The sequence below is a fragment of the Zophobas morio genome, unplaced genomic scaffold, assembly GCF_036711695.1.
Source record: "Zophobas morio isolate AGI-343-1 ecotype UQ-CSIRO unplaced genomic scaffold, CSIRO_AGI_Zmor_V1 ptg000026l, whole genome shotgun sequence".
Classification (NCBI taxonomy): domain Eukaryota; kingdom Metazoa; phylum Arthropoda; class Insecta; order Coleoptera; family Tenebrionidae; genus Zophobas; species Zophobas morio.
In genome coordinates this window covers 13344696-13365839 of record NW_026972131.1, presented here as the reverse complement: position 1 = coordinate 13365839, position 21144 = coordinate 13344696, and the positions used below count along the sequence as shown (strand labels likewise).

Sequence of the window (21144 nt, the reverse complement as noted above, 5' to 3'; positions counted from 1 at the left end):
ATTCTGTTATTTACGTTGAATATATATTTTCATTTTGTGTTAATATTTTTGTAACACCACGAATCTAAATTTAACTTAAAATCTTGTTTTAATCTTGTAAAACTAAACAATTATACCAGTTTAAAAACCCTTGGTAAGTTTCTGTCAGTCTTCAGATATAGTCAAATAAAATATGCGTCAAATTCATTTAAATACAATTCTTTCTTATCACGTTACAACGCGTTGCTTCATATTTTTTGTCAAGTATATTTTCATATTTTGTACATATATGTTTATACACACTACTGTTTACGGAACAATGTTAATTATGGATTTATGGATAACTCCTCGTATAAGAGCAGAGTGAAGGGTGTTTGCCTTTGCTAATGTTTGATGGCGCCATCTGATGTAGAGTAAAATAAACCTAATACGTTCGCTCACTGTAGTGAAAATGCGCGTTGACGAAAAATTTGTCCCACGCCCCCTGGATTCCTTGTCCTAAAGCTCACTATTTAGGCGAAGTAAAATTTGTATTAGGTTGTCCAACTATAATATACTTAAACAATGGTTTGAGTGTGTGTAGAATGTGTTACGTATGCAACCCAAAATACACTTCGTTGTCCACCTAGGGACATTAATGTCACACCGTTGGCAACCAACTACTGTCAAATTCGGGGGGCGCGTGAATCTTCAATAGGGAGGGAATGGGTCGTGCATTAAATAAGTAAACAAAATTCCAATGAAAATTACCACGATGATATCCACTCAAGACTTGTTAAATCCGGCGGACGCGGATATCGATAAATCGCCCGTCTGGTAAGCGCGATTTTGAGGTTATCTGTTTTTCAAATTGCGCCCCTTGCAGCAAACGAGCCCGCTATGACGTGGACCCCGTGGAGTCGAACCGGTGGACCCTCAGTAAAAACGAGCTGGTTCTGCATTCCGTGTACGATTCTGGAGTGGGTTGTCTGCCCAGCGACTCAGAATTTGATCTCGAACACGAACTCAAAAAGCAAAGAACCAAAGTCATGCCAAGTGTGGAAACTCCGACGACTAAAATGGAGCAAATCGCGGTGTTGGAGGCGTCGCTGCCTGAAAACACGCTCCAGAAACTGTCGCTGGGTCAACTGGGTAGCGTTTTCTCGAAAGAAACAACTTTCAATGCGGCTAATTCGTACATAAGTATGTTGTATGCATTGTGGGTTGGATGTTATTAATTGAGTGAGTTGCAGATTATTTTGATCGGTTGTCGGATGAAGTGGTGTTGAATATTTTTCAAAATTTGGGGAAGTCGCAGTTGGCTCATGTGGCGCTAGTTTGTAGGAGGTTTAGTCAGTTGGTTGAGGATGAAAGTCTGTGGACGAGGATGGACGTGTCAAATAAAACCCTAGAAGCCGGCTCGATTGGCACGATTATGAGCCGACAAGTGATAATTTTAAGACTGGCTAGAACAAGGGTAAAATTGTTTTGTGTGTGGACTTAACTTAACGCGCTTTGTTTAGATATTATCCCCCCCTATTTTACCCAATGTTAAGGCGTCGCAGTCGGATTTCCGCTGCCGTTTGATGTACTTAGACCTAACTATGGCTACAATCGCCCCGTCAAGCTTAACAATAATTTTCAACAAATGTAGAAGACTGAAAAAATTGAGCCTGGAAACCGTCCCCGTAAGCGACAATGTCCTCGTCGCTTTGTCCGCTAATAAGGACCTTGAAGTGCTCAATTTAGCCATGGCAAGCGGGATCAACGTAGGGGGCTTAAAAGCTCTATTAACTCATTGTAGAAAGTGAGTCCCGCTCTTTGCATTAATCACACCTAAACCCCCGTTATTTCAGACTACGAGAATTAAATTTATCGTGGACGTACTTAAATTCAACTAGTATTGAATTCGCCTGCGAAAATTTACCTCTAAGTTTGGACAGGTTTAACTTCTCCGGGTGTAGAAAACTCCTCCAAGACCACAGTAAGTCGTCTGTCTACACGTCAGTTCCCCCACTCATTCGTTGCTTCCAGATGTAGTTCAAATAGTCGCCAACTGCCCCCATCTCCGTGAACTCGATTTATCCGACTGCACGTCCATAACCGGAGAAGCTGTGAAAAAAATAACTTTATTAGATGAACTCAATTTCTTGTCTCTGTCCAGGTGTTATCTCATTCCGTATCGGTCGCTACTGTAAGTCACAATTTCCCAACAACTTAGACCCTCATTTTGTGATTCTAGATGTCTCAAAAAAATGAAGACCCTAGCGTACTTGGACGTCCACGGTAGCTACATAAACTCCGACGAGTTTAAAATTATCAACGACGGCTTAGGCGCCAACGTCAACATCAACAAGTTTAAATTCAGCTCAGTCGCGCGACCAACGGTCGGAATTAAGCGATCGCGAATTTGGAACATGAAAGTTAGAGATTAAAACCCGATTTTCAATACAGCGCAGTGTGATGTTACTTTAGGTTTGTTCTAGTTTTGTGCCTTATTACGAGTGCTTGTTTATTTATAATATGAGAATGCGTATTAAATTTGATCAGTTAATGAGACAATAAATTTTAAACACCTTTGAACTTTTCAAATTTTTAATGACATTTGAAGTTTGACGTTTCGACAGGTGCAGCAACATTACCAATAAAAATCCCAGTCGATTTTCCGTCTTATCAATGATTTTACAACAATTAATAGAAGAAAATTATCCCCGAATCACATCGGTGTTTTTTATTTCCCGTTTTTGTTAGAAAAATAATGCAATAAATTGATAATCAAACTATTTTGACGTTTCAAAACCCACACAGGAGCACCAACATAAGTCAATAGCACATAACCTAAACACCATAAAAGTATACATTGTGCAGTAATTACAAGCCGAATTTCATCAAGACCACGTTTTTTTGCAATAGCGACTTACTTTGGCCCATTTAAGTCCAACTCTACCTCGTACATATTTTCAGTTTCTTGTGAAAACAAAAGTACGTGCATATAATAAGAAAAACAAAGGCAAAATACAAACCCCGCCCACCCACCCGCATTTCAATCGTGCTAACGTTTTTATTCGTTGTGAGTCGAAGGGCGGAGTTTATTGCAAAATGCTTATTTCTCTACAAGAAACTATTATGTGAAACATGTTTTTAAATTTTGTTGAAAGAAAACTATATTTGTTAAGAAAAACAATCCAAAAAGTAAGCCCCACCCACCCACCCGAATCTCACTTGTGATGAATTTTTCATTCGTTGTCAGACCGAGGGGCGGAGCTTAATTGTAAAATCGATGTTTCCTGACAAAAATTTACCATTTTAAACGTTTTAAATATATATTGTTGAAAAGATTGTTACGTATATCCAGAAAAAAGGCAAAATTGCACTCGTTGTGAATATTGAAATTCTATATAAATTGTGGAAAAATGGTGAAAATTTTCCAGAAAATGAAAACGAAACAAATTTTTTATACTAAATATGCAGATCTTGGGAAAAAATTCAAAATTGTATGACAATATTCTGCAATTTAATCAAAATTTATTCGTTTAGCCCCTCCCAAAAATTGATGACGTCCTGTCAAAATTTTGTCGATCTAAATAATGCAAAATATTATGACTATACTTCATAATTTTTATAAGGGTGACTCAATTGGGCCACGAAGCTTCCTGATTTTTTTTTTTTGATTTTTTAAATGATGACAGAAAAATGACATCGTTTGCTTTATCGGTGTCTCAAACTTCAAGGGTTGACTTATCTGAGTCAAGAAATATCTGTCATTATCAGAAAACTACAAGGAATCGAATGATATAAACAGAAAGACGATATCTTGAACCGTTTCCAAATGATAAATTCGTAAACTCGAAAAATATTTTTTGAGATGAGTTTTGAAACGAATTTCGACTGAAATAAAATTAATAATCAACAACTGATACCAGAAATGAATTCTGCACCGCAAAATTAGTCCAGAGACACAATTTCAGGCAGATTGAAAAGTCTGATTTTTTTCACCTTATGAAAATTTCTGATTTTGACTGTTTCTAACTGTCCCGATTAATAAAACTCTCAGCTTCTTGAAAACTAATCGTTTTACTAATTCGAACCTTCTGAATAGGAATCCAAGTTCAGAATTGGCCTATGAAGCATCCTGAATTTTTTTTATTTTTTAAATAAAGCTTCCTCTAGAAAAGTGACATCGTCTGTTTTATCAATCTCTCAAACCTCAACGGTTGATTTATCCGGGCTAAAAATTATGTGTCATTATTAGAAAACTGCAAGGAATCGAACGTTAGAAACGGGAAGACGATATCTTGAACCGCTTCGAAATGAGGAATTCGTAAACTCGAAAAATATTTTTTGAGATGAGTTTTGAAAGAAATTTTGATTGAAATTGAATTATTATTTAACAATTCGTGCCAGAAATAAATTCTGCACCACAAAATTAAGTCTTGAAACTCAATTTCAGGCAGATTGAAAAGTCTGTTTTTTTACCTTATTTTCAACCACTCGAAAATTTGTGTTTTTTTCCGAACTGTCCCGGTCAATAAAGGCTCAGCTTCATGAAAATTGATCTTTTTACTAATTCGAAGCTCCTGACTAGGAACCCAAGTTCAGAATTGGGCAATGGAGCTTCCTGAATTTTTCTGATTTTTTAAATGATGCTACCTACAGAAAAATGGCATCGTTTGCTTTATCGGTGTCTCAAACCTCAGGGATTGACTTATCTGGGCCAAAAAAATATCTGTCATTATCAGAAAACTCCAAGGAATCGAATGGTACAAACAGAAAGACGATATCTTAAACCGTTTCCAAATGATAAATTCGTAAACTCGAAAAATATTTTTTGAGATGAGTTTTGAAACGAATTTCGATTGAAATAGAATTAATAGTCAACAACTGATACCAGAAATGAATTCTGCACCGCAAAATTAGTCCGGAAACACAATTTCACGCAGATTGAAAAGTCTGATTTTTTCATCTTATTTTCAACCAGGTGAAAATTTCGGGTTTTGACTGTTTCTAATTGTCCCGATTAATAAAACTCTCAGCTTCCTGAAAATTAATCTTTTTACTAATTCGAACCTTCTGAATTGGAATCCAAGGTCAGAATTGGCCTATAAAGCATCCTGAATTTTTTTTATTTTTTAAATAAAGCTTCCTCTAGAAAAGTGACATCGTCTGTTTTATCAATCTCTCAAACCTCAACGGTTGATTTATCCGGGCTAAAAATTATGTGTCGTTATTAGAAATATGCAAAGAATCGAACGTTAGAAACGGGAAGACGATATCTTGAACCGCTTCGAAATGAGGAGTTCGTAAACTCGAAAAATGTTTTTTGAGATGAGTTTTGAAAGAAACTTCGATTGAAGTCGAGTTAATATTCAACAACCGATGCCAGAAATGAATTCTACAATGCAAAATGAGTCCAGAAACTCAATTTCAGGCAGATTGAAAGAGTCTGATTTTTTCAGCCAGAGTAAATATTTTGGTAACCCTCGGCTTCGCCTCGGGCTAAAAATCAATGGGTCTAAAAAAATGTTTAGATTATCGGCATAAGCCATTAAAAGAACATTATTTTTGGAAAAATATGTTTGACGAGCGAGTTGACAGTGACTACTTTTTGATTTTGGTACTATATAATTTTTTAGATTATTGTGGACTCCACCTTGGACTGATTTTATACATGTGTTAAGAAAACAAATCTAAAAGATAAACCCCACCCACCCGCCCCAATCTCGATTGTGATGAATTTTTCATTCGTTTTCAGACCGAGGGGCGGAGCTTAATTGTAAAATCGATGTTTCCCGACAAAAATTTACCATTTTAAACGTTTTAAATATATTGTCGTGAAAAGATTGTTACGTATATCCAGAAAAACGGCAAAATTGCTGATGTTACACGTTGTGAATATTGAAATTCTAAAACAATTGTTATACTCCTATTTCATATTGTAAGTTGTGGAAAAATGGTGAAAAGTTTCCAGAAAATGAAAAGGAAACAAAGTTTTTACAATAAACATCCATATTTTGGAAAAAAATTAAAATTGTATGACAATATTCTGCAATTTAATCAAAATTGATTCGTTTAGCCCCTCCCAAAAATTGATGATGTCATCTCAAAATTCTGAACAGCTTGCCCCATTTTTCCGCAAACTTTATAACTTTAGACCAATTTTTTAAATAAAATCTGAACATGCTCCCTGCGCTCCCATTCTAAACGTCCTTTTTTTAAGTTAGTCTGAGACGTATTGAAGAAAGAGTCGTTTTTAGGCTGCTAGAGTCTCCCCAATTTGAATACATAATTACAAACATTTTTTAGACAAAAACAATTTTTTTTATTAATAATTTAGCTTCTCAGGGACGCTAACGAATAATTTTTAATAACACCTGAACGTGCTCGCTGCGCTCGCATTCTTATATGGGTTTGGCCGTTATGCCCCGCCCCTCGGTCTGGCAACGAATGAAAAATTAATCACAATTGAGATCGGGGACGGCATAGGTGGGGCTTAATCTTTAGTTTTCTTTTATACTTAATACAAATAGTTTTCTTTGAACAACACAATTACTTAAGAACTTGTTTTAAATGGTAATTCCTTGAGAGAAATCAGTTTGGCAATTAAGCTCCGCCTCCCGGTTCACAACGAATAGAAAAATTAGTAACAATTGAGATCGGGTGGGTGGGCGGGGCTTATATTTTGCCTCTGTTTTTCTTAACATACGTAGTTTTGTTTTTATAAGAAGAAACTTTAACTATGTTTAAAGTAGTAAAAAAGAGGCAAAATACTAATTCAGTGACTTCTGCGCCCCGAAATCTACAAGGAAAAGCATTTAGTTAATTTTCGAAAATCGTCGAAAATGGGTCGAAATTTGCTAGTACTTGCCAAATAACGTACCCTCTAAGAAAATAAAAGGCGCGTAGGCCAGGTTAGTATTTGCCAAAATAAGACTTACTTTGGCAAATGACCTACTCTTTTAAGAAAAGGTATTTTTCCCGCCCACCCACCCTTTATTTTCTTAGAGGATATATCATTTTCAAAAATCAGTCTCATACTTGCCAAGATAAGATTGATTTTGGCAGATGACCTATTTTTTAATTTCTTAGAAGAATAAGTCATTGGCCAAAATGAGTCTTATTTTGGTAAGTGCTTGTTTATTTATAATATGAGAATGCGTATTTTTTATGTGGGAATAACGATGAAATTTGATCAGTTAATGAGACAATAAATTTTAAACACCTTTGAACTTTTCAAATTTGTAATGACATTTGAAGTTTGACGTTTCGACAGGTGCAGCAACATTATCAATAAAAATCCCAGTATCAATGATTTTACAACAATTAACAGGAAAAAATTGTCCCCGAATCAACATCTGTCTTTTTTATTTCCCGTTTTTGTTAGAAAAATAATATAATAAATTGATAATCAAACTATTTTGACGTTTCGAAACCGACACAGGAGTACCAACACAAGTCAATATCACATAACCTAAACACCATAAAAGTATACATTGTGCAGTAATTACAAGCCGAATTTCGTAAAACCGGCTTCAAGACCACGTTTTTTTGCAATAGCGACTTACTTTGGCCCATTTAAGCACCCACTCTACCTCGTACATAACCTCAAACATGTCTACGTTTTTTGTAACCACAGCGATTAATTCGGCTTTACGGTCCAGCGCGACGTTATTTAGCACCAGGGCGGCCACACTTGTACTTTTCTGATTCATTTTTGCATTCACTATATCGATTTGTTGCAGACCCGTTTAAACAAATGCAAAATAAACATTCGGAGCTTTAGCGACAGCCAGCGCCCCAAACTAGGCAAAAAGGAGGGGGGCAAAGGCATAGGGCCCATTTCGTGGCGCAATCTAGCCATTACGGGAGTACTAGGCAGCGGCTTGCTCGCCTTTATGTACTATATAAAAAAAGAAAAAGAAGAAGGTAAATTGCATTAAGTAGTGACAAAACGCCGTTATTTTTGTTTGTAGCGATGATGAGGGAGCGGCAGCGGATGTTAGGTAAAGCCAAAATCGGTGGCTACTTTGAGTTAGTCGATTCCAAACGCACCCCCCGCAAAAGCGACGAATTTTTGGGGAAGTGGTTGTTGATTTATTTTGGGTTTACCCACTGCCCGGATATTTGTCCAGATGAGCTTGAAAAAATGGCCGCCGTGATTGACGAGTTAGGTGCTATTACGTCTGCTTTGTTAATTCTATGTAATTGCGTTATTAGATTCCAGCAAGGATACGCCTCAAGTGCAGCCATTATTTATTTCCGTTGATCCGCAGAGAGACACGCCTGAAGTAGTTGGAAAGTACTGTGCGGAGTTCACGCCGAGACTCCTAGGTCTGACGGGAACGGTTGAGCAAGTCGCTAGGGCCTGTAAAGCATACAGGGTGTATTTTAGTGCAGGACCTAAAGATAAAGATAGTGATTACATAGTCTGTGTTTAATTCATCACTGTTTTGTTAGTAATTTTGTGGTTTGTAGGTTGACCACACGATTATTATGTACTTGGTGGACCCTGATGGCAAATTCGTGGATTACTACGGCCAGAATAAGAGCGCTTCGGAAATCGTGACGTCCGTGAAAGTAAATATGATGAAGTATGCCCAGATGAATGCCAGCAGTTGGTTTTAATTCCGTGGGGGATTTCCTTCAATTTTGTACATTTTTTTATAGTCTCAATTACATAGATTTTGGATAAACAGTGTGTTATTACATGTTATGTAAATGTTACTTAAAGATCCTTCAATTTTTCGCGCCGCTAGATTTATATTCATTCATAGGAAAAATTGTCGTAAATAAACAACAATTAAAGGAGTAATTCGTGAAATTATAAAATCGTGTGGTGGCTTGAGGTCTTATAAAAGGAGTGTGTTTTTATGAATAGTGGTGCAGTGTTCTGTATGTCGTGTGATTCATAATGAAAGTCCTGTTGTTGCTGGTTTTTGCAACTTTAAGCTTTCAATATGGGGACAGTGCGGTAAGATTGAGTTGTTTTTGGTTTATTTTTATTTTTTTGAGTTTGTTGTTGTAGATGAGTGAAGCCCAGATGAAAGCTGCGCTGAAACTGGTGCGAAATGTGTGCCAGCCAAAATTTAAAACCACTAACGGTTTGTTTTGTCAATAGTAGGTTCCAATTCAATTTTTTTTTTTTTTCGTTTTAGAACAAATCGATGCGATGCATAACGGCGACTGGGGGATGGAAAAAAACGCAAAATGTTACCTGTGGTGTATACTAAACATGCATAAACTGGTAAAACGGCGCAATTTTGTTAATATAGAAGTATAAGTCCGTGTTTCTGTAGATTAGCAAAGAAAACACGTTTGAATGGGAAACCGGTGTCGCCACACTTACAGCCCAAGCACCTGAATCTCTGAGACCTACAGCGGTTGCTTCAATTCAAAACTGCAAAGACGCTGTGAAGACACCTTCAGACAAGTGTTTGGCTGCGTACGAAATAGCGCATTGCATATATTTGGACAACCCTGAGGTAAAAATTACGACATTGTTGCATATTTTACACAGATTTTTATTTTCAGAAATACTTTTTGCCTTGATTGACGCACCCACGTTTGTGAATGTTTTAGTAAAATGGTGTCACATGCAAAACATTGTTTTACTTTACCGATCCCTTTTAGAATGTATGTCAAAAACGAAAATAAAAAAATTCAAACAAGCCGAGTTATGGAAATTATTGGTTGCATACCTTTGATTATTAACACACACAAGACGACTACGATGTTAAGAAAAACAGAGGCACAATATAACCCCGCCCACCCACCCGGTCTCAATTGTTACTAATTTTTCTATTCGTCGTGAAGCGGGAGGCGGAGCTTAATTGCCAAACTGATTTCTCTCCAGGAATTACCATGTAAAACAAGTTATTGTGTTGTTCAAAGAAAACTATATGTATTAAGTAAAAAAGAAAGCTAAATATTAAGCCCCACCTATACCCTCCCCGATCTCAATTGTGATGAATTTTTCATTCGTTGCCAGACCGAGGGGCGGAGCATAATTGCAAAATCCATATCTGGATGTCTAGTGTAAAAAATTTGTTTCGTTTTAATTTTTTGGAAAATTTTCACCATTTTTCCACAATTTAAATATAAAATAATATATAATAAATATATACAAATTTTTTTGAATTTCAATTTTCACAACGAGTAACATCAGCAATTTTGCCATTTTTCTGGATTTAGGTAACAATCTTCACGACAATATATTTAAAACGTTTATAAAATGGTAATTTTTTGCCGGGAAACATCGATTTTACACTTAAGCTCCGCCCCTCTGTCTGACAACTAATGAAAAATTCATCACAATTGAGCTTCGGGTGGGTGGGTGGGGCGTATTTTTTAGATTTTTTTTCTTAACATATGTATAAAACCAGTCCCAGGTGGAGTCTACAATAATCTAAAATGCTAGTACTTGTCAAGATAAGACTGATTTTGGCAGATGACTTATTCTTCTAAAAAAATAAAGGCTGGGCGGGTAGGGCTAGTACCATGGTAGAAGGAGACATGGTATAGGCATACGCATCGGGTGTGACGTCAAGTGGGGTGAAATTAGCGCGAAATTTAAAATACAATTCGTTATCCGACAACTAATTGACGTATTGGACAGAGCAATGACAACTCAAGCTGAAATTCCCTAGACTTCCCTAGCGAAGCTCACAAGAGTCACAAGGTCGTTGATGCCACCTAACGTCACAAATGGATGCGCAGACCATTTTTAAATTGGTACATCGGATGCCTATACCATGTCTCCTTCTACCATGGGCTAGTACTTGCTAAAAATAAAAAATTTAAAAATCAAAAAATGACAAATTGAAAAATCGGATAAATGAGAAAGCGGAAAATTGTACAACTGTATGATTGGAAAATCAAAAATTGAAATATCAAAAAATTGAGAAAAAAAAAACAAATCTTATAAAACCGAATTCGAAATTCCAGTTTTAATTTTTTTTTTTAGTTTTTAAATTTTTCAACTTTTGAGTATTTCAATTGATAATTTGTTTGACAATTTTGCAGTTTTTAATTCCAATCTTCTGATTTTTCAAGTTTTGAATTGTTTGATTTTTAATTTTTCAAGTTCTCAAGCTAAAATTTTTCCTTTTCACGATTTGTCATTTTTCGATGTTTTAACTGAAAGAACAAATTTATTCGAACCGAAATTTTGAAAAACCGAAAAATCCAAAAACTGATAATTAGAACCAAAATTTTCAGATGTTTTAAAGTTATGGTAAACATGGCAAATCGCTGAACAAAATTACTTTTTACTCCCTTCCAATTATCCGGTGACAAAAAATCAAAAATTAAAAAAAATAAACATCTATTTTCTCAATATTTTTAAAAATCAAATAATTGAGATATCGAAAAACTGCCAAAATTGTAAAATTAAAAGTTCGAAAGTTTTTTTCAGTTGTCCAGATAAATCAAAAATCGAAAGACAGATCAAAAAATGGGAAATTTGAAAGGCGAAAAATTGGAAAGTTGAAAAAACGAAAAACTGAAAAATCTAGCAGTACTCGCTACGATAAGACTGATTTTGGCAAATGATCTACTCTTTAAGAAAACAAAGGGCGGGTGGGTGCGGATAGCACTTGCCAAAATAAGACTCATTTTGGCCAATGACTTACTCTTCTAAGAAAATAAAAAATAGGTCATCTGCCAAAATCAATCTTATCTTGGCAAGTATGAGACTGATTTTTGAAAATGATATATCCTGTAAGAAAATAAAGCGTGGGTGGGCGGGAAAAATACCTTTTCTTATTTTCTTAGAGGGTACGTTATTTGGCAAGTATTAGCAAATTTCGACCCATTTTCGACGATTTTCGAAAGTTAACTAAATGCTTTTTCTTGTAGATTTCGGGGCGCAGAAGTCACTGAATTTGTATTTTGCCTCTTTTTTACTACTTTAAACATAATTAAAGTTTCTTCTTACGAAAACAAAACTACGTATGTTAAGAAAAACAGAGGCAAAATATAAGACCCGCCCACCCACCCGATCTCAATACTTACTAATTTTTCTATTCGTCGTGAACCGGGAGGCGGAGCTTAATTGCCAAACTGATTTCTCTCAAGGAATTACCATTAAAAACAAGTTCTTAAGTAACTGTGTTGTTCAAAGAAAACTATTTGTATTAAGTATAAAAGAAAACTAAAGATTAAGCCCCACTTATGCCGGCCCCGATCTCAATTGTGATTAATTTTTCATTCGTTGCCAGACCGAGGGGCGGGGCATAACGGCAAAACCCATATAAGAATGCGAGCGCAGCGAGCACGTTCAGGTGTTATTAAAAATTACTCGTTAGCGTCCCTGAGAAGCTAAATTATTAATAAAAAAAATTGTTTTTGTCTAAAAAATGTTTGTAATTATGTATTCAAATTGGGGAGACTCTAGCAGCCTAAAAACGACTCTTTCTTCAATACGTCTCAGACTAACTTAAAAAAAGGACGTTTAGAATGGGAGCGCAGGGAGCATGTTCAGATTTTATTTAAAAAATTGGTCTAAAGTTATAAGGTTTGCGGAAAAATGGGGTAAGCTGTTCAGAATTTTGAGATGACGTCATCAATTATTGGGAGGGGCTAAACGAATCAATTTTGATTAAATTGCAGAATATTGTCATACAATTTTAATTTTTTTCCAAAATATGGATGTTTATTGTAAAAACTTTGTTTCCTTTTCATTTTCTGGAAACTTTTCACCATTTTTCCACAACTTACAATATGAAATAGGAGTATAACAATTTTTTTAGAATTTCAATATTCACAACGAGTAACATAAACAATTTTGCCTTTTTTCTGGATATACGTGACAATCTTTTCACGACAATATATTTCAAACGTTTAAAATGGTAAATTTTTGTCGGGAAACATCGATTTTACAATTAAGCTCCGCCCCTCGGTCTGACAACGAATGAAAAATTCATCACAATCGAGGTTGGGGCGGGTGGGTGGGGTTTATTTTTTAGATTTGTTTTCTTAACATATGTATAAAATCAGTCCAAGGTGGAGTCTACAATAATTAATCTAAAAAATTATATAGTACCAAAGTCAAAAAGCAGTCATTGTCAACTCGCTCGTCAAACATATTTTCCCAAAAATAATGTTCTTTTAATGGCTTATGCCTATAATCTAACCATTTTTTTGGACCCATTGATTTTTAGCCCGAGGCAAAGCCGAGGGTTACCAAAATATTTACTCTGGGTAAAAAAATCAGACTCTTTCAATCTGCCTGAAATTGAGTTTTTGGGCTCATTTTGCATTGTAGAATTCATTTCTGGCATCAGTTGTTGAATATTAATTCGACTTCAATCGAAATTTCTTTCAAAACTCATCTCAAAAAATATTGTTCGAGTTTACGAATTCCTCATTTCGAAGCAGTTCAAGATATCGTCTTCCCGTTTCTACCGTTCGATTCCTTGGAGTTTTCTAATAATGACATATGATTTTTAGCCCGGATAAATCAACCGTTGAGGTTTGAGAGATTGATAAAACATACGATGTCATTTTTCTAGAGGTAGCTTAATTTAAAAAATCAAAAAAATTCAGGATGCTTCATAGGCCAATTCTGAGCTTGGATTCCTATTGAGAAGGTTCGAATTAGTAAAAAGGTTAGTTTTCAGGAAGCTGAGAGTTTTATTAATCGGGACAGTTAGACACAATCAAAACCAGAAATTTTCACGTGGTTGAAAATAAGGTGAAAAAAATCAGACTTTTCAATCGACTTGAAATTGTGTCTCCGGACTAATGTTGCGGTGCAGAATTCATTTCTGGTATCAGTTGTTGATTATTAATTCTATTTCAAACGAAATTCGTTTCAAAACTCATCTCAAAAAATATTTTTCGAGTTTACGAATTTATCATTTCGAAACGGTTCAAGATATCGTCTTTCTGTTTGTACCATTCGATTTCTTGGAGTTTTCTGATAATGACAGATATTTTTTTTGCCCAGATAAGTCAACCGTTGAGGTTTGAGACACCGATAAAGCAAACGATGTCATTTTTCTGTAGGTAGCATCATTAAAAAAATTAAAAAAAATCAGGAAGCTCCATTGTCCAATTCTGAACTTGGATTCCTAGTCAGGAGCTTCGAATTAGTAAAAGGATCAATTTTCAGGAAGCTGAGCCTTTATTGACCGGGACAGTTAGGAAAAAACCAGAAATTTTAGCGTGGTTGAAAATAAGGTGAAAAAATTGGACTTTTCAATCTGCCTGAAATTGAGTTTCAAGACTTAATTTTGTGGTGCAGAATTCATTTCTGGCATGAATTGTTAAATAATTTCAATCAAAATTTCTTTCAAAAGTCATCTCAAAAAATATTTTTCGAGTTTACGAATCCCTCATTTCGAAGCGGTTCAAGATATCGTCTTCCCGTTTCTACGGTTCGATTCCTTGGAGTTTTCTAATAATGACACATAATTTTTAGCCCGGATAAATCAACCGTTGAGGTTTGAGAGATTGATAAAACAGACAATGTCATTTTTCTAGAGGTAGCTTAATTTAAAAAATCAAAAAAATTCAGGATGCTTCATAGGCCAATTCTGAGCTTGGATTCCTACTCAGAAGGTTCGAATTAGTAAAAAGATTAATTTTCAGGAAGCTGAGAGTTTTATTAATCGGGACAGTTAGAAACAGTCAAAACCCGAAATTTTCATAAGATGAAAAAACCTGACTTTTCAATCTGCGTGAAATTGTGTTTCCGGACTAATTTTGCGGTGCAAAATTCATTTCTGGTATCAGTTGTTAACTATTAATTCTATTTCAATCAAAATTTCTTTCAAAACTCATCTCAAAAAATATGTTTCGAGTTTACGAATTTATCATTTCGAAATGGTTCAAGATATCGTCTTTCTGTTTGTGCCATTCGATTCCTTGGAGTTTTCTGATAATGACAGATATTTATTTGGCCCAGATAAGTCAACGGTTGAGGTTTGACACATCAATAAAGCAAACGATCTCATTTTTCTGTAGGTAGCATCATTTAAAAAATCAAAATAAATCAAGAAGCTCCATAACCCAATTGAGTCACCCTTATAAAAATTATGAAGTATAGTCATAATATTTTGCATTATTTAGACATGACGTCATCAATTTTTAGGAGGGGCTAAACGAATAAATTTTGATCAAATTTCAGAATATTGTCATACAATTTTGAATCTTTTCTCAAGATCTGAATGTTTAGTAAAAAAAAATTTGTTTCGTTTTCATTTTCTGGAAAATTTTCACCATTTTTCCACAATTTATAGTATGAAGTATAACAATTTTTTAGAATTTCAATATTCACAACGAGTGACATCAGCAATTTTGCCTTTTTTCTGGATATACGTAACAATCTTTTCAACAATATATTTAAAACGTTTAAAATGGTAAATTTTTGTCAGGAAACATCGATTTTACAATTAAGCTCCGCCCCTCGGTCTGACAACGAATGAAAAATTCATCACAATTGAGATTCGGGTGGGTGGGTGGGGCTTATTTTTTGGATTGTTTTTCTTAACAAATATAGTTTCCTTTTAACAAAATTTAAAAACATGTTTCACATAATAGTTTCTTGTAGAGAAATAAGCATTTTGCAATAAACTCCGCCCTTCGACTAACAACGAATAAAAACGTTAGCACGATTGAAATGCGGGTGGGTGGGCGGGGTTTATATTTTGCGTTTGTTTTTCTTAATATATGCACGTCCTTTTGCTTTCACGACAAGAGACTGAAAATATGTTTAAAAGGGTAAATTAATAGAGAAATGTATGGGATAAAATTTACCATTTTAAACATGTTTTCAGTTTCTTGTTACGGAGGAAAAACAATATATATTAAGAAGAAAAAATGCAAAACATAAGCCCCACCCACCCACCCTATCTCAATTGTAACGCATTTTTTTTGTTCGTCGTTAGTCAAAGGGGGCGAAACTTAACTGCAAAATCCGTATTTTTCTACAAAAATTACCATGTGAAACATGTTCTTCAGGGGTGGTGTTGCTCGGAAAAAACTACATGTATTAAATAAAAAAAAGAAGAAAAAAACAAAATATAAGCCCCACCCATCCGTCTGGATCTCAATCCTGATGAATGAATTTTCCATTCATTGTCGGACTGGGGGGTGGGCCGTAATTACAGAATCCATATTTCCTCGCCAAAATTTATCATTTTAAACGGGTTTTAAGTTTCTAGGAAATCATTACAATCGAGACAGGGTGGGTGGGCGGGGCTTGTATTTTGCCCCTGTTTTTCTTAACACACATAGTATTTTTTGAACAACCCGTTACTCAAAAACATGTTTTTAATTTCTTGAAAAGAAATAAGTATTTTGCAGTTAAGCTCCGCCCCCTTGCTTAACGGTGAATAAAAAAATTCATCACAATTGAGATAGGGCGGGTGGGCGGGCTTAAATTTGCCTTTTTGTTTTAAGTATTTTAAGCATGTTTTAAGTGTCTTGTGGTGAAAAGATGGCTATATATATTAAGGAAATAAAGGCAAAATATAAGTCCCGCCCACCCACCCGAACTCATTTGTGATGACATTTCTTCATTCATCGTGAGCCAAGAGGGTGGAGCTTAAAATCCTTATTTCTCTACAAGAAATTATCATGTAAATAAAACATGTTTTTGAGTTTTGTGTTGTTCAAAGATTATTATGTATGTTAAGCAAAATTTGGTAAAGATAAAATAAAAAAATTTGATTAACGATTTATCATTCTTACGATACCCTAAAACGTTTCCAAAATTTCAGAGCAGTTTCAAAGTTAAATTGCAAGATGTTTTAATTTTGATTTTTTTTCTCAAAAAATCTGTATGTGTAGGAAAAAAAATCAACAGGGGTTTATAAACTACATGTGCATGAGTATCTTATTTAATAAAATAAATAATTGTTAAAAAAAAGTAGAGACACAAAAAATCGAAAATAAATGCAATTCGTTGTCAATTCTCTTTTTGAATATCCCGCCAATTGTACGAATGCGCACACGCACACGTCAAACGTCACTTGTCAACTCCATTCTCTTTTCAAGTTTATTGTGGTGGAGTGTCGTCTATCTGTGAGTATTCTTTATGAAATATCTAAGTCATCTTGTGCAATTTTGTGAAATAGTTGCTTTAAACTCTTTCAAACACCAACACCCATCCCGACTTTGCAAATAATTCAGTGTTATTTCGTTTCCAGATCAAGATGGGTCGACGTCCAGCGAGATGGTAGGTTATGTTTCATCTTCTCTGGAAAATTTTGTTTACCATGTTTTAATTCACACTAAATATGAACCCTCTCTTTCCAGCTATCGCTACTGCAAGAACAAACCCTACCCGAAATCGCGTTTCTGCCGCGGCGTCCCCGACCCCAAGATCCGCATCTTCGACCTCGGCAAGAAAAAAGCCACCGTCGACGACTTCCCCCTGTGCGTCCACTTGGTCTCCGACGAATATGAACAGCTCAGCTCCGAGGCGCTGGAAGCCGGGCGTATTTGCGCCAACAAATACCTGGTCAAGAACTGCGGGAAAGACCAGTTCCACATCCGCATGCGGCTGCACCCCTTCCACGTGATCCGCATCAACAAGATGTTGTCGTGCGCTGGGGCCGATAGGCTCCAGACCGGGATGCGCGGGGCCTTCGGCAAGCCGCAGGGCACCGTCGCGCGGGTCAACATCGGCCAGCCAATCATGAGTGTGCGATCTAGCGACCGTTTCAAGGCCCAAGTCATCGAGGCTTTGCGGCGCGCCAAGTTCAAGTTCCCCGGTCGCCAGAAAATCTACGTCTCCAAGAAGTTTGGATTCACGAAATATGACAGGGAGGTGTACGACGACTTGAAGGAGAACGGGAGATTGGCGCCTGATGGCTGCAATGTGCAGTACAGACCGGAACATGGACCGCTATCCGCGTGGAAAAAGGTACAGGAGGAGCTTTTGGCTATCTAATTTGTACGTTTTTATTTCTGAATAATAAAAAAAAAACATGTTGAAAAAACAATTTATTACACCTTAGAAAAATTATTCTTGATTTGACACTTATTCTAACGAGGCGAGGTGTTCCTGGAACCATAACGCCGAGTTGATGAGGTTATCCATTTCGTTGGGGATTTGACTCAGGGGGTGATTGTCGTCGTACAAGTTGAGCCTAACTTTAGCCCCGTTTGCTTTAAGTCGGGTGTAATATTCCAACCCTTGATGCGCGGGCACCCGGAGGTCCTTGGAACCGATTTGTAGCATCGTGGGGGCTTTTACTTGATGCGCGGTCTCAATGGGTGATGCACGTCGCATCGCTAAAAGCGCCTCTTCGCTGGGTTTGCCAATCTGGGTGTATTTGAAACCCGCTTCCACGTACGTCCAGTCAGGTATATCGGAAATCGTGCTCATGGAAACTACATCAATCACGGGGTTTCGTGCCACCACGGCCTTAAACTTATCGGGGTATTTTCCACTTAGGTGCGCCACGAGAAAACCTCCGTGTGAACCCCCAAACAAAACCAACCCGTTTGGGTTCAAGAACGGGTACTTCTGAAGGGCGGTATCTGCGGCTAGAATACAATCAGAGACGTCCGTTTGGCCAATTTTGCCCAGAAGGAACTCCACGCTGTCTTGCCCCGCCCCAATGGAGCCTCGATAGTTGACGAAAATTATACCAAAACCTGGAGATTGTTTTTAATTTATGATTTGTACACAAATTTGTGTTTACCTAGCGATAAAAACAATGACGATTCGAGGAACATGTTATTGGCGAAGGCGCTATGGGGGCCCCCATGGGGCCACACGATGAGGTTTGTGGATTTTTCGGGGCCGGTTTTAGGACCGAGATAGATAGCGGAGAAAGATTCTAAAAAAGTCCATTACAAAAATCGTTTTTGGGTTAAAAAAAAAACGTACTGACGCTGTCGTCCGTTGATTGGTGTAAATCCAGATACTCATAAACGCAGTTTTCGAAACCTTCGACCACTTGACTGGTGGTGAGTTCTACCCAGTTCAACGACTCCTCGGACTCTTTTGGGGGTAGTTTGGAGATCGCTAATTTATCTGGTTTCAGGTAATTGCGACGATTTACCAAAATTATATCATTTACAACGTCTAGAACTATTTGGCTGCCGTCGTTGTACATCAGTTCGGTGATTTTTCCGGTATCTATAATAGCGTTATTGTTTTCCTTTTTTATATTTGTATAAAATATTATAATACCGATTTCGATGACGTAGGTGTTCACAGTATTTTTTTGGTTGGTTGATAACACCAAGCGATTGCCACTAGCGAAACAGCGTTTAATAAACCCTGTGTTATACAGGCCGTGAAATTTGGTCCCGGAATTGGTTTCAGTTTCGCTTCTTACTACATCCACAACGGTTGTTATGGTGGGCTGAATAAAAAAATTATAGCGCATTTTCTACACAGTTTTGGATTATTATGATTGTAAAAAAAACCTAGTGCGGTCCTGCTAACCACCAGGTCCGCTAATAAATAAATTTTACGCAACTTTTAACAACTAAATGAGTCGATTTATAAACTTGCCGTTGGGTTTCCAACCAATCAAATTGCGGTTATAATTTTTCCAAAAGTAGGATTTGTTTTATTATATTTCAAGGGAGAGGGAAGTTCTGTCGAAATAACTGTAGGAAAGTATCGTTTTTGCAATTAGGCTCCGCCCCTCGGTCTAACAACGAATAAAAACATCATCACAATTGAGATAGGGCGGGTGGGCGGGGCTCATACTTCGGCCATTTTTCTTAATATGTGTAGTCTTCCTTTCACAACAAGAAACTTAAAACATGTTTAAAATTGCAAATTTGTATAGGGAAATATCGATTTTGCAATTACGCCCCTCGGTTTACTACGAATAAAAAAATAATCAGAATTGCGACGGGGTGGGTGGGTGGGGCTTATATTTTGCCCTTTTTTTCTTAATAATATACATTGCCATTTTTTCATAAGAAGAAACTTAAAAGATGGCTTTTTTGCAAGGAAATATGGATTTATTTCCTTATGCAAATTTTCTATTTTAAACATGTTTTAAGTTTCATGTTGTGAAAAAAAGTCTACACATATTAAAAAACAAAAAGCCAAAATGTAAGCCCTCCCACCCGCCCTATTTCAATTGTGATGATTTTTTTTATTCGCTGTGAACTAAGAGGGCGGAGCTTAACTGCAAAATACTTATTTGTTTACAAGAAATTAAAAACATGTGTTTTGAGTATCGGGTTGTTCAAAGAATACTAAGTAATTAAAAAAAAAATGTGAAATATAAACCCCGCCCACCCACGCTAAAAAAATTAAAATTTGGAAAACTAAAGAATGGAAAATTTGAAAATTGGAGAAATCGAAACGTAAAATAAAATAAATAGTAAAACCTGTACAATGTAAAAACTGAAAAATAGAAAATTCGAAAAATAATCAGAAAATCGAAAAGTAAAAAATTGCAAAATCAAAAAATAAATAAAAAATAGATTATTGAAAAATCTTCAATTGAAATTGGAAAATTCAAAAAATCAAAAATTGAAGAATTGAAAACTGGAAAAATCGTGAAATTTGTAAGGAAACAAACTGAAAATTCGAATAACGAAATATCGAATCGGATTATTCAAATGAAAAAATAAAAATCTGAAAAATCGGAAAATAGAAAATTCGAAAATATAAAAGTCGATAATCGAAAATCCGAAAACTCAAAAATTCGAAAATCAAGATGTGGAAAAATCGGGAAATCAAGAAATCCAAGATTCGAAATATAGAAAAAACGAAATGTCTAAATTGAAAAATCGAAAATTCAAAAATAGAATAATCGTACCGTCGAAAAATGGAAAAACCAAAAAATCGAAAAATCGAAATTAAAAAATTGAAAATTCGAATATAGAAAATTCGAAATTTTGAAAATTGAAAATTTAAAAAATCGAATTGACCAAAATCGAAAAATAAAAAAAATGAAAATTCTAATATCGAAATGTAAAAATATTGAAAAGCTTAAAAACGTAAGAATGGAAAAATAGAAAATTCGAAAAATCAAAAAGTCAAAAATTGGATCATTCAAATGAAAAAGCAAAAATTCGAAAATATAAAAGTTGAAAATCGAAAATCCGAAAACTCAAAAACTGGAAAATCAAGATTTCGAAAAATCGAGAAATCCAAGAATCGATATATAGAAAAACCACATATCGAAAGTCGAAAAATTGAAAATATTGAGGAACGAAAGTCGGAAAATTGAAAATCCGATGAAATAAAATATTCGGAAA

At 35.8% G+C, this 21144-nt stretch overlaps 5 protein-coding genes across 8 annotated transcripts in view; 4 read left to right on the top strand and 1 right to left on the bottom strand.

Moving 5' to 3' along the window:
* Positions 1-641: 641 nt before the first annotated feature.
* On the top strand, positions 642-2541 carry LOC135136457 (S-phase kinase-associated protein 2). Its single transcript, XM_064065725.1, has 7 exons — positions 642-795; positions 845-1161; positions 1212-1435; positions 1482-1765; positions 1815-1942; positions 1993-2152; positions 2201-2541. The coding sequence occupies exons 1-7, from the start codon at positions 719-721 to the stop codon at positions 2391-2393; spliced, it is 1383 nt and encodes a 460-aa protein (XP_063921795.1). The 5' UTR covers positions 642-718; the 3' UTR covers positions 2394-2541.
* LOC135136461 (large ribosomal subunit protein uL16) lies at positions 1953-17906 on the top strand. 2 transcript variants are annotated; one of them, XM_064065736.1, is made up of 3 exons: positions 1953-1958; positions 17110-17137; positions 17218-17906. In XM_064065736.1, exons 2-3 carry the CDS (start codon positions 17115-17117, stop codon positions 17852-17854), a joined length of 660 nt encoding a protein of 219 aa, XP_063921806.1. In that variant the 5' UTR covers positions 1953-1958; positions 17110-17114; the 3' UTR covers positions 17855-17906. The 2 variants fall into 2 exon arrangements, with proteins under 2 accessions (XP_063921806.1, XP_063921805.1); XM_064065735.1 differs by lacking the exon at positions 1953-1958 and adding an exon at positions 16915-16983 and having other exon boundaries at positions 17109-17137.
* On the top strand, positions 7380-8648 carry LOC135136443 (protein SCO1 homolog, mitochondrial-like). The gene is made up of 5 exons (XM_064065706.1): positions 7380-7650; positions 7698-7881; positions 7929-8126; positions 8173-8381; positions 8431-8648. Exons 1-5 carry the CDS (start codon positions 7567-7569, stop codon positions 8578-8580), a joined length of 825 nt encoding a protein of 274 aa, XP_063921776.1. The 5' UTR covers positions 7380-7566; the 3' UTR covers positions 8581-8648.
* LOC135136444 (general odorant-binding protein 72-like) lies at positions 8723-9623 on the top strand. The gene is made up of 5 exons (XM_064065707.1): positions 8723-8926; positions 8981-9056; positions 9111-9199; positions 9252-9437; positions 9487-9623. The coding sequence occupies exons 1-5, from the start codon at positions 8867-8869 to the stop codon at positions 9502-9504; spliced, it is 429 nt and encodes a 142-aa protein (XP_063921777.1). The 5' UTR covers positions 8723-8866; the 3' UTR covers positions 9505-9623.
* Positions 17893-21144, bottom strand: part of LOC135136456 (acylamino-acid-releasing enzyme-like) — an 18478-nt gene continuing 15226 nt past the window's right edge. For all 3 annotated transcript variants that reach the window (XM_064065724.1, XM_064065722.1, XM_064065721.1), the window contains exons 7-10: positions 19106-19280; positions 18800-19051; positions 18612-18749; positions 17893-18564 (exon numbers count right to left, since the gene is read on the bottom strand). In XM_064065724.1, coding sequence (XP_063921794.1) covers positions 17945-18564; positions 18612-18749; positions 18800-19051; positions 19106-19280 — 1185 coding nt within the window. In that variant the 3' untranslated portion in view covers positions 17893-17944. The remainder of the gene's footprint in view (positions 18565-18611; positions 18750-18799; positions 19052-19105; positions 19281-21144) is intronic.

What these genes read in the sequence shown, in the direction of transcription:
- LOC135136457 (XM_064065725.1), top strand. Translation starts at nt 719, where the DNA reads ATGAAAATTACCACGATGATATCCACTCAAGACTTGTTAAATCCGGCG. An exon ending in ATCGATAAATCGCCCGTCTG is followed by an intron (nt 796 to 844) that starts GTAAGCGCGATT and finishes CGCCCCTTGCAG; the next exon opens with CAAACGAGCCCGCTATGACG. An exon ending in AAAACTCCTCCAAGACCACA is followed by an intron (nt 1,943 to 1,992) that starts GTAAGTCGTCTG and finishes CGTTGCTTCCAG; the next exon opens with ATGTAGTTCAAATAGTCGCC.
- LOC135136443 (XM_064065706.1), top strand. Translation starts at nt 7,567, where the DNA reads ATGTCTACGTTTTTTGTAACCACAGCGATTAATTCGGCTTTACGGTCC. An exon ending in GCACCAGGGCGGCCACACTT is followed by an intron (nt 7,651 to 7,697) that starts GTACTTTTCTGA and finishes GATTTGTTGCAG; the next exon opens with ACCCGTTTAAACAAATGCAA. An exon ending in ATAAAGATAGTGATTACATA is followed by an intron (nt 8,382 to 8,430) that starts GTCTGTGTTTAA and finishes TGTGGTTTGTAG; the next exon opens with GTTGACCACACGATTATTAT.
- LOC135136444 (XM_064065707.1), top strand. Translation starts at nt 8,867, where the DNA reads ATGAAAGTCCTGTTGTTGCTGGTTTTTGCAACTTTAAGCTTTCAATAT. An exon ending in TTCAATATGGGGACAGTGCG is followed by an intron (nt 8,927 to 8,980) that starts GTAAGATTGAGT and finishes TTGTTGTTGTAG; the next exon opens with ATGAGTGAAGCCCAGATGAA. An exon ending in TACTAAACATGCATAAACTG is followed by an intron (nt 9,200 to 9,251) that starts GTAAAACGGCGC and finishes GTGTTTCTGTAG; the next exon opens with ATTAGCAAAGAAAACACGTT.
- LOC135136461 (XM_064065736.1), top strand. Translation starts at nt 17,115, where the DNA reads ATGGGTCGACGTCCAGCGAGATG. An exon ending in GGTCGACGTCCAGCGAGATG is followed by an intron (nt 17,138 to 17,217) that starts GTAGGTTATGTT and finishes CTCTCTTTCCAG; the next exon opens with CTATCGCTACTGCAAGAACA.